The sequence below is a fragment of the Nestor notabilis genome, unplaced genomic scaffold, assembly GCF_000696875.1.
Source record: "Nestor notabilis isolate BGI_N333 unplaced genomic scaffold, ASM69687v1 scaffold12207, whole genome shotgun sequence".
Classification (NCBI taxonomy): domain Eukaryota; kingdom Metazoa; phylum Chordata; class Aves; order Psittaciformes; family Psittacidae; genus Nestor; species Nestor notabilis.
Window position 1 is genome coordinate 26,963 of NW_009936132.1, and position 11,012 is coordinate 37,974.

An 11,012-nucleotide genomic window follows, 5' to 3' on the forward strand; every position below is an offset into this window, starting at 1 on the left:
TCTTAAAACACATTCTTACCCTCCAATTTTGTGGATGTCTGTAGCTTAAATGGGTACTGCCAGCAGAAAATGGCAGCATGTGGAGTGTTCTACCTTGCTGCTGTTAGTCTAGGAGTGAGAAAAGAGGCATCGCTATTGTAAGGTGATGATTTAAGTATTTGAACTTGGATGCCGTTTAGAAACGTGTCTACTTTCTCTCGGCCCTGGGGAATGGTTGGAAGGGATTTTCAGGGCTTGTGTCGGGTTGGGTTGGCTTGGCACCTTGTGTGCTGTACCATTGCCCTCTGCTGGCTGGCACCTCTGTGCTGCTGCTGCCTGCAGAAGGCATCTTTTCACTGGCTCAGCTCGGCTGCCATGATGATTTTTTATCCCCTTTTTTATGAGTCTCAAGCAAAGTTTATGATTTCTTTCTCTGAAATTGAATTTGTGGGACTCATTAACAAGTGTCTGTATAATTACGTTTATAACAAGTGTATGCATGCATGCACACACACTTTAATAAAGCTCTAGGTCTGGATGCTGCATGTTCTGTAGTGTGGCAATGCCAGGAGAAGCCGAATCTCTCTGGTATAATAGAAAGGGGATGAGAAGGAATGCAGAAAGTAGTTGCATGGGGTGGTGTAATTCAGAACTGCAAAGCACTTCAGCAATGACAGCAGTCACGGGGCAGAAGCTCACAGACCTGCTGGTGTTTCTTTATGGTAGTGGGAAGAAATGGGATTCACAGAATCATAGAATGGTTTGAGTTGGAAAGGACCGTAAAGGTCATCCAGTTCAGTCACCCTGCCATGGGCAGGAACACATTCCACTAGACCAGGTTGCTCCAAGCCCTGTCAAACCTGGCCTTGAACACTGCCAGCTTTGGGGCATTCGACCTTACGTGGACCTGTCAAGGGAGAGGTTTGCAGGTACCATCTTGCAAATGCTGCATGTGATGCAGGAACCAGAGCTCCTCTCTGCACTCAGCGCCTCATGAGGTTACCAGAATCCAAGCCATCTCTGAAATGTAGTTTAGATCTTTCACAGTCTCAGTTTGTGCCCCGTGCTGATTGCTGTGTGAGCAGGTTGCTGTGCTTTCTGCCTGCCAGGCAGAAAGGAGCCACGTGCCCAAGGAGTAAAGATCAAGTGGCTGGAGGCTCTCTGGTATTTGTCTTCTGGCCCTTGGAGCACCTCCATATTGTCTACATGTGAATGGCTCTTGTTCTCCTTCATGTGTCGCTCCAGAATGAGTAAGCATAGGGCAAGGTGCATATTTAGATGCAGCCTTTGTAAAGCATCTCTGAGCTGAGCACAGTAGTATTAGAATTGGGCCAACAGCTGGAAACTAAAGCAAAGCTCTAGAGTTTTGGGCAAATCTGGAAACAGGTGTCCCATTTTGATTTGGCTTTACTGCACAAATGCAGGGTAAGACCTTGTCTCACAGGTTATTATCTCTGAGTGATGAAGAGCTGTAAAGCTCACTTCTTGTCTGGGCATAATTTAATATTTCAAGAGGCCATTTGCATTAGCGGAAGTCAGCTAGCCCCTTTTCAATTATGAATTACTTTGTAAGAATAAGGAAAATTACGTGTTTTTCCTGGTAAGTATCCTCATCCTTTGAGGATGTCTGTAAATTCACAGGAGAGGCTTGTTCTTAAATTAGAGGTCAAAATTAAAACACTATCTTATTAAGTTCTGTAAAATCCTCTTTGCTTTCCAGCCTTTGTAGCTGCACAGGTTTAAGTGTGGTGTTTAGATTACCTTCACAGAAGATCATTTGGCTTTTCTCATTAGAAAACTAACTAATAAAACCATTTTAAATGAAGTTGGGTTCAATCACTGACTCTATTTTTAGTACAGCTGGATGCAAAAAAAAAAAATAATTACGTGGTTTAGGAAAAAGGATTAGTCTTCAATTAGTTTTCAAGCATGAAGTTTATGATGGGGTAGAAGACACAGTATGAGTTTTGAGTAATGCAGTGCTCAGACACAGGGGAGATGAATGGCATCCACAGTGTTGCTGTTCCACGTGGCTGTGCATTGAGCTCACTTTGAGCTGGAGTGAGCAAGCCACCCAAAACTTGGCTGCCTAAGGCAGAGCCATTCTCTGGAGGTGGCTCCTCCTCAACCTCCTTACCTTACCCACCACAGTCCCACAGGCAGGAGCTGGTTGGAGGACTCTGCTGAAGATGTCTCCGCTGGGTGCTCTCTTCGGGATGTGGAAAGCAGGAGACTGGCTCCAAAGGGGATGGATGCCAGCTTGCCGGGACTCGTGCAGGAGCATTGGTGGCCATGGGGTAGGTGGGATCTCCTTCAGCGAGCGGTGACTGCCTCTTTCCAATGGAGCCTTGCTAATATTTCCTATCTGGTGAGCAAAGTGAGTAATGCCCAGCAGGTGCATGTCACTTAATCTTTTCCTAAACGTATGCATTATCAGATGCCCAACAGTTGCCTCACAGTTGCTTGCTATCAGTAATATTTTCTCCCTTGAAAAATGAAGGAGAAGACGCAGTTGACTTATTTTAAGAGGAAACTGGGCTTTGTTTGCTGGGGCTGAGGGGCTGGATGCTCAATAGAGGGCACCACAGCATAGGCTGTCATCCCCTGCCTTTCCACTCCTGGTGTTTTTTTTCTCCCCCTTGCTCTCATGATATGATGTAAATGGGTAGAGTAAATTTGTTGAAAACAAAATCGGGAGTGTTAACCTTCCACACACATTCAAGCATGCATCTGTCATTGTATTAGGTTACAGTAGATACAGGAAATCTTTAGTTAGGATTAAGTTGTACTGTTCAGCCATATGTTGTTCTCCTCTTGCAGAACAGTGTATAATATACCTAATAAAATCATGTTGAAGAAAACCAGATTTTGGCCCTTGTCCAAATAAGACAAAACACATGTTTTGTCTTTTGTAAATGTCCTTGCCGTAACACAGGGAAGGAGAAATACTCATATAGTATCCAGCATTTCCTCAAAAATAACATTATTTCTTCTGGTTGTTAAGTGACATTTTTCGGTCCCACTTCTTTAAAGGCCTGGAGATCCCAAGCATTTACTGAAAGCTTACAAACAAGGGTTCACATGGCTGTGAATAAAAAATGATTTTATTATCTCTAATTCAAATGTAGAGCCTTATCCTGCAGCCCCCTTAATCACATAAGTAGTCATTATGCGTGTGAGCAATCTGGCTGAGAGGAGTGAGATCTCTGACAAGTAATGACTACTGATGGAATCAAGACTTGCAGGATTTACCCTTTGGTTCCTACTCCAGGCGTGCGTTGAAAGTCTGTTGTTCTCTTAAATATGCTCAGTCAGTTTATAGGAATTATCACCGTGAGCCGTGACTCTTCCATTAGCGCAGCGGCAGCAAGAGCTGATTTACATCGCTGTAGCAGCAGCTTTGCGCTGGCACCGGCTGTAATAAAACTGTTGGAGAAGCACTGGGAGTGCTACTGGTTGTGTTGAAGCTGCGCACGCGCTCAGCCTCTGCCGAGGCATCCGAGTATTAATACTGTGACAGTCTGCCTCTCCTCTTGCCTTTTTAGTTTGTTAGGTGGTGTTTTGTGGCTTTGGTTTTTCAAGTCCTTGGAACCAAATCTGCTTTGTAGATGTACAGCCCTTCACACAGTGAGTCCCCAGGACAGCAAAAGCTCCTAGAGAGCAACTGCTACACCAGCACTTAATACTAGTAGTACCATCTGGTGACAAATGTGTGGTTATTCCCTTGAAGGAGTATTTTGAACAGGAAAGCATAATGCTTACAGATAGCAGCAAATTTATTCTTCATTTTGATTGCTTGAAGAATGCAATTAAAAAGCAATCTAACCTGTTGGTTCAGAGGGGGTGGTAAAGGCAGAAGTTATTTTTTAATTAAAGAAATGCTTCAGGGGTGCCACTGGCTGAAAGGGGTTCACGTATTTGCTTTCAGGGTGGTTTTACACGGTTTGCAAAATGCACTGGGTGTTTTGTCCCTTCCCCCCATGTGAACATACATACATATATATGTGTGTGTGTGACTGGCTTTATGATCATCTTTCCGTTTCTTTGCCTTGGTTTCTCTTCAATCCTTTCACCTCCAGATGGCACTATGAAGCAGAAAAGAAAATTACTGTGAAATAATGAGTCCAATGTAAAGTAAAATTGGAAATTGAATTATAGCTGCAGAAAAAGGACAGTAGCCTTGAGGTCCTGATCAGTCTGTACTCTTATCACTTTTGTTTGCTGTTCTATGTGTTAGGTTACTGCCGAGTTAATAACAGTGCTTTAGCAGTTCAAGGCTTAGCAGAATTGTACTGGACATGAAATAAAGCTAAAATGAATTTGTGTCCAATATCATTGACATTAGTGCTCATTACTTCTCTGGTGTAATGCCTCAAACCATCTAAAATCAATTTTAAAGATTACCCATTATTTTATAAAGAAAATAAAATACATTTCAAACAGCAACAGAGCTGTAAGTGTAGTGTAATCTCATGAACAGTTAGTTACTTGTGTTTGTGCTGGTTGGCAGGAAACTTTTGAAGGTATGGCAAGAGGAAAATCTGTGAAACTAAATGCCATCCACAGATTTTAATGTCTTGGCTTTTTGCTGGGTCACTTGGTATTAGACACGCAAATGTTAGAACTGCAGAAATGTGCATCCCCTCATTGTGCTCTTAAGCCTGGGAAAAACAGTAACTCTGGTTACTCCAAAATAAACTCCAGCTTTGGGTTTTTTTTTTTTTCTTTTTTAAGAGGAAGAAAAGAGGAAGGAGAACATTTACTCCCGCAGTTGCATAAGCTATAAATGCGGATTTATTGTGCAGAATGATATGTTTTTACTTTTTGTTGCGATGTTTGTCATTGTTTGGAATGTATGTTTATCAAGAGCCAAGGCTGAAATCCTCTTTTGGTGGCTGCTGAATGATGGCTTTTCAAACTGTATTTGTGAAGGTGTGTAGCCTTGTAAATTCTGGGTTTCGAATCATTTCTGTGCAGCATTTACTGGCTTCTTTTAGACAATGAAGTTTTTCTGTATATTAACACACCATGCATTGATTTTACAGATGTCTATTTGCTACATTTATTTTGAAGTAAAATGATGAGAACTTAGATCAGATTAGAAAGACTTTCTCTAGGTATGGAATGTGCTTATTTTGAACTTCAGTGAAATCTGCTCCTTCTGAGACTGAATTTCAAATGTGTCTGGTAGATCATTAGGACTGTGGCAGACATTTCCTCATTGGAAGGTGTCAAAGTTTGAGTTATTTGGTTGAGACTGTGTGTGTGTTTACCTAGGCAAATGAAATGTGCATGTACACAAGTATGCTCCATTTTCAGTTAGATGTGTCTTATTACTTACTTTGATTTGGCAGACTTTTGTAAGCTTAGTTGAAGCACAAATCCTTTTGTGTATTATTAAACATTAGTGTAATGTTGGCCACTTTAGAGAACAGTTTTCAGAACGTATTTGTGTTTTAAAGCATTACAGTACAAATGCACCATTAATTTTATTTGAGAGGAAGCACTAATCAGTTATACTTTCCATTTTAGCCTGAGTTCCTACAGAATGCAATATTTATTTCTTTCTTTCTGCTCTTACTTGTTCTTACATTAATGTCCTCTATTGTTTTCTGTTGCATAGCAATGACTTTTTTGGTAATGACTGTAATCTAAATGGGTAGAAATAAGTAAATATTGACTCTTAAAAGTTTTGATTTGTTTAAAGATATTTTAATAATTTTCCATGGAGCACTTTTTGGCAAGGTCCTAGGCTCTGATGACTATTACATGAGTAAGATTACACGTACATATTAAATAAAGTCTCTTGCTAATCATCCTAAGATTTGTGTATTAAGGAATGCCTTCTTCAGAGAAATGTTGCAGCAAAGTTGCCTTCCCCTCTTCCCCGCCCCCCCCCCAAAAAAAAAAAAGATGATGGTCTTCAGTTCTCAATCGTTGTAAAAATATCTCTACAACTTTCTGTGTTACTGGAATGTATTGTATTTTGTTTTCTCCCACTTGATGTAAGTAAATACTCTATGCTAAATTTATTTGAGGACTTCATTTAAAATACATGTATAAACCAAAGATTAAAACAGACTTTTGAAAAGAATAGCTGAAATGAAATAGTGTTTAGATCTCCTGAAAACTGTTTGCAAATAAATTTAAATCAGTGCTCAGTATTAGCATTTTCATTCTAGCTTAAATGTATGCGTATGTGGAAAAGTGTAAATGATTTTTTGCTAGTGTTGGCTCTGCTGTTTACACGTATCTCGAAGTCCTGACACTCCATGTATATGAAGTCCTCTGTCTCTCTACACACTTCTTTTCCCCCACCAAAGAAATTGGTGACATAATTCTTAGCAAAGCTTAGCTATTAAACAAAACAAACAAAAAAAGAGTTCCCAAGTGGAGACCAAATTTTTGTAAGAGTATATGCCTCCAACTGCCTAAAAATCATTAATTGATCTGTGTGGTAATAACAGATGGTTAAATGGAAGAAATGTCCTTGAACTTATTCTAACAGCAGATGTGCCTAACTGTTAGCTTCATGGTTTTACTCACCTAAAATTCCAAATAATGTAATAAGAAAGTAACACAAACCTAATAGTTTTAATATGTTCATTACCTTCTGTTACTGATTTTTAGGCTTCATCTGAAAACTTAAAAGCAGGACATCATTTACAATTTGTTCTGTTAGAACACTTTATATGTCTGAATGTGCATCTATATAAAATTTTGAACTTTTTTTTCCCCCTCTTTTTTTCCAGGATCCTACAAGATGCATTGTTGCTCTCGGACAGTAGGCTTCACCTCTTCTTACAGACTCAGCTAAGCCCAGAAGATATGGAGGCTTGTGTATCTGGACAGACCAAATACACTGTTGCTGATGCGATTCATAAGTTCGCCTCTTTGAACAGACGTTTTCCTATAGAAGATAAAGAGGGAAAAAATGGAAAGAATGGCACAGACTCTGATTCAGAGAGGTGATTTCTGCATTTCCTCACTTTCTGAGATTATATATCCATACATACATACGCGCATGCTTCACTTTTTTTGTTGATGTAATACTAAGATAATGAAAAAATTAATTGACTGAGATTTTATTGAGCTGTGACAGCTCATCATAGAAGTCTTCACACACACCTCCACACTGAATTAATGAATGCAGTAGAAATTCAATTATCTGCATTCTGATTATGTGAATTTCATTTAGTCAGACTTGAATTATTCGCGTTTAAATTATCTTGCTAAAAAAATATCCAACTGCACTCCAAATGGCTAATTAAAAGTCCAAATTTCCTGTCTCTCTTTGTGACTGGAGATAATTAAAGTTCTCCTCTGTTACTCAGGCTTTGAGTGTGTTGTGAAAACCAATTTCCTCCTTTTATTTCCCCCCCCTTTTTTTTTTTGGTTCCCCCCCCCCCTCTCTTTTTCTGCAGTTCATCCTCTGGGCTCGGACCTAGTGATGACAGCATTTCATGTGGATGTAAAGCAAGCCCAGCTTCTGAAGAATCATGAAAAATCATTCCTGTATTGTGCAAAGCAAAGGACAGTGCAAAGCAGTTTCTGTTCTGGTTACTGGTTATGTGTACCACCTAAACATGGCTGGCTGGTAAGGTGTACCTGAAAGAGGCATCATCTATACAACCGTATGTCCTTATAAGATTTTCAAAACAGACCTCGATACTATTTCTTTGTTGATTGATTATGTATGTTGATTCAGGTCTACACACTACCTATTACATCGAGGTTTTTTTAGGTATTAAAATCTCAGTATTGGGTAAGTCATGCACTGCTGACGTACATGGCAGTTACAATATTTCCCTCAGTTGAGTGCGTGTCTTGGATCTGAAAAATAAAGTAAACTTAATTCCTGAGCTTAAAAGTTGGTATATCATATCAAATATATTCAAAGCATCTTTTTGTAATTTGCATCAGAGAAGTTTCATCTTTAGAAGTCATTTGACATTGGTGATGAAATTACATACCCCACAAGGTATTCACTTTTGAAAGTAGCTCAGCAACATCAGCAAAACAACATTTGTACGAACTATATGCTGCTGGCAATTTGAGAGATAAATATATCTTCCTGTGGTCTTTCTGTAATGTTTATGGAAACCTTGGTTTTATCATGCAGAAGAGCTGAAGGCCAAAATTCTTGAGCATGGTTGCTTAGAAGTTAGAAATATTAATAAAAATGACATCATTTCTAGTCTTGCTGGAGATTCTCAGTTCCCAGGAAATGACACATACTCATTCTCAGTGAAAATCCTGGATGAGGCCCATTGAAACCAATGGGTGAATTTTGCATGACCTCACTAGAGCCAGGATTTCACCCAGCATGAACTTTAGGCACCAATATTTGAAGATGCTGGGAGAGATGTTTTAGTTTAGCAGCCAAAACATCTCCCTGTCTGAGATGATGATAATCAGATAGTTGTAGCATGCCGTATGGACATGGAGCTCTCTACTCTTTGGGAGTAAACAGAGCTGCTGATTTCATTGTGTCTGTAGTTAGCACATTGGAATATTGACTTTTCCCCCAAACAAAAGGCAGGCTTAAATACAACTTTGTAACCACCAATGCTTATTTTGATTAAACGTCAGTTTTGCTCTTTATTGTTAACAGCAGCTGTATAGTGTCTTGTCCCAGATTCTGTCAAAGGAATATGTTTCACTGTGGTGGTGTATTTATATTTGACATTTAACTGCTATTAAAAAGAGCTAGGGGGTCTGATCAGCCTAGCAAAGCTCCCACTAACTTCAGAGCGACAGTTACCAGCCTAGAAAAGGGGAATTATATATATGTATATTTTAATTTTAAGAATTCTGTGAATATTTTCAAAAAAGGAGTGTATTAAACCTGTGAATTATGGAAACAATAGATTATTAAATGGCCACCTAATACAAGCATGGGCGTGTGCGGGCATGCTTTTATTAAAGCATCCAGCTGGGAATCTGTGTAACTTTAGAAACATGTTTTAATAGCCCAAGAATAACATCTCTGAGGTAACTACTTTAAGCCACTGTATTTTGTTGATGGTTGCACTTTTATAAGATAAATATCCATGTTTCTTTTTGTGGGGTCTTACTGAATTGCACAGATAGATCTATTCACCTTCTCAGCTTGTGAGTTAGCAGCAATACTATTTTAATGGAAAAGTAATAACAATTAATTAAAGCAACAAGTTATCACTAAAAGTAGCTTAAAAAATAGCTGTTATTGTCAGGCAGAGATTTTGATTACTTTGATATATTTTATTTTTTTTTTTTAAGATGGCACATTACAAGAAAAAATGTTTAGCAAATTTATTTGAAAGATGGGGAAAATATAAAAAAAACCCCTGGAATAATGTCCAAGAGAGATGCTAATGTTTTTATTTAATGCAGTGTAAAGGGAGTGGGTTTTTTTGTTTTGAATGATTGAGCTGAACTGTTGAAGCACTTTACAATTCTGGCCTAATAACACATGATGAACGTTACAGAAATGCAAGGTTTGGAGAGCATTTGGGGCTATTTTTTATTTTAGGAGCTAATCTGTATGCCAGTGAGGGTTTTCTGAAGGAAGATGTTTCTGAAATAAATACTTGTTTTCTAATAGTTCTATTTTTTTCTTCTGTTATTTTATTCGTCACCCTGTTAAAAAATTCAAAGACTGCTCTAACAGAACTTTCTTCCCAGCTTTCACAGAAAATTGGTTAAATATTTAGCTTTTGAATGTTGTTTGTATAGCTTGTATTACTGTAATTTTTCTTACTAAAGGGGAAGTATTCTATTCTCTCTACTATGTCATCTTTTTGTATCAGCTGCATGTAACTGCATATAAATGCTTTAAACAAGGTGTCTTAATTTGGAAAGTTAAATGTAACTGTTACAAATTTAAATTTGTAAAAAAAAATAAAATTTTAATGTTGTTTGCAACTTCAGTGATTTGGTGATTTTTTTTTTTTATTTTTTTTTTCAGTACTGTCACATATTTTGATCAGTTGATTACCAGTGTTTTGATTCTTATTTTTCTTATTTTTGAGTAATGCTGGTATTTCCTGCTAGTTTTTGTTTTGTTTTTTTTAGACAGGCTCACATCTAGTTTATAATATTGTCTATTTACTGTTGCTAATTTATATCTAATTGCAATAATTCTGCACTCAAAAGCTTTGTTTTATCTTTTTCTTCAAACTTTATATCCTCATTTTTACGATGATTTCTTAAAAGCCTTTAAGTAATTAAACAAGTTACTACTTTCTATTTTGCATCTAAACCTGCCACTAAGGTTTCCTTTATTTCAATATCAATATCCTAATCACTTTATGACTCACTGTAATTACCCTATTTTTGCAATATATGTCTATGTGTGTATATATACACTATTGTGCTTGGGTTTGTTGCTATTGTTTTGTGGAAAATTATAAAGAACAGGAAAAAATTAGAAAGATGAGAAGGATTGTCTTTCGGGATGAAAATTTTCATACAAATAGCGATGTAGTTTTTTAAGCATTGAGAAAATTTATACTCTTAAATGCCCCACTGTACAACACTGCACCATTATCCATCCACAGGGGTTTTGGGTTGGTTGGGTTTTTTTGTTTCGTTTTGGTTTGGTTTTACATGTGCTATATTGATTTGGAGTGTTGTTGTTTTGGGGTTGTTTTTCAGAGCAATATTTGTATTATATAGATACACGGTAACTGTGACTTGATCTGTTGTAAAATACAAGGTGCAATTAAAGTCAGTGTGTGAGGAGAATAAACCCGCTGTGTCTCTGTAACGGCAGGGCTAACGACCAGGGCGTCTACGTTTTTCCTCTCGCTTCTTACAATGTTGCAAAAATGTAAATCATTATTTCCATGAGAGGCCTTAAATGCTTTAGGAAAGACACAATTATTCTCCTCTTCGATGTTAAAAATATTCTGTAACGTATTCAAGCTGCCGCAGTAAAACTCCCTTAGCCCATGATTCGAGCAGCCGTTTACAGCAGAGATGGGACGTGCTCCTTCGGCCCTAAGCCCCGCGGTGTTGCGTGGCACACGCGTGTCCGTGGGTACGGGTAC

The 11,012-nt window shown here is 38.2% G+C and overlaps 1 protein-coding gene across 1 annotated transcript in view; it reads left to right on the plus strand.

Annotated features, from left to right (window-relative positions):
* The window catches only part of SNX10 (sorting nexin 10), an 18,674-nt gene extending 10,920 nt beyond the window's left edge, over positions 1 to 7,754 (plus strand). Inside the window, exons 5-6 of the mRNA XM_010018190.1 lie at positions 6,732 to 6,947; positions 7,404 to 7,754. Coding sequence (XP_010016492.1) covers positions 6,732 to 6,947; positions 7,404 to 7,482 — 295 coding nt within the window. The 3' untranslated portion in view covers positions 7,483 to 7,754. The remainder of the gene's footprint in view (positions 1 to 6,731; positions 6,948 to 7,403) is intronic.
* Positions 7,755 to 11,012: the final 3,258 nt, after the last annotated feature.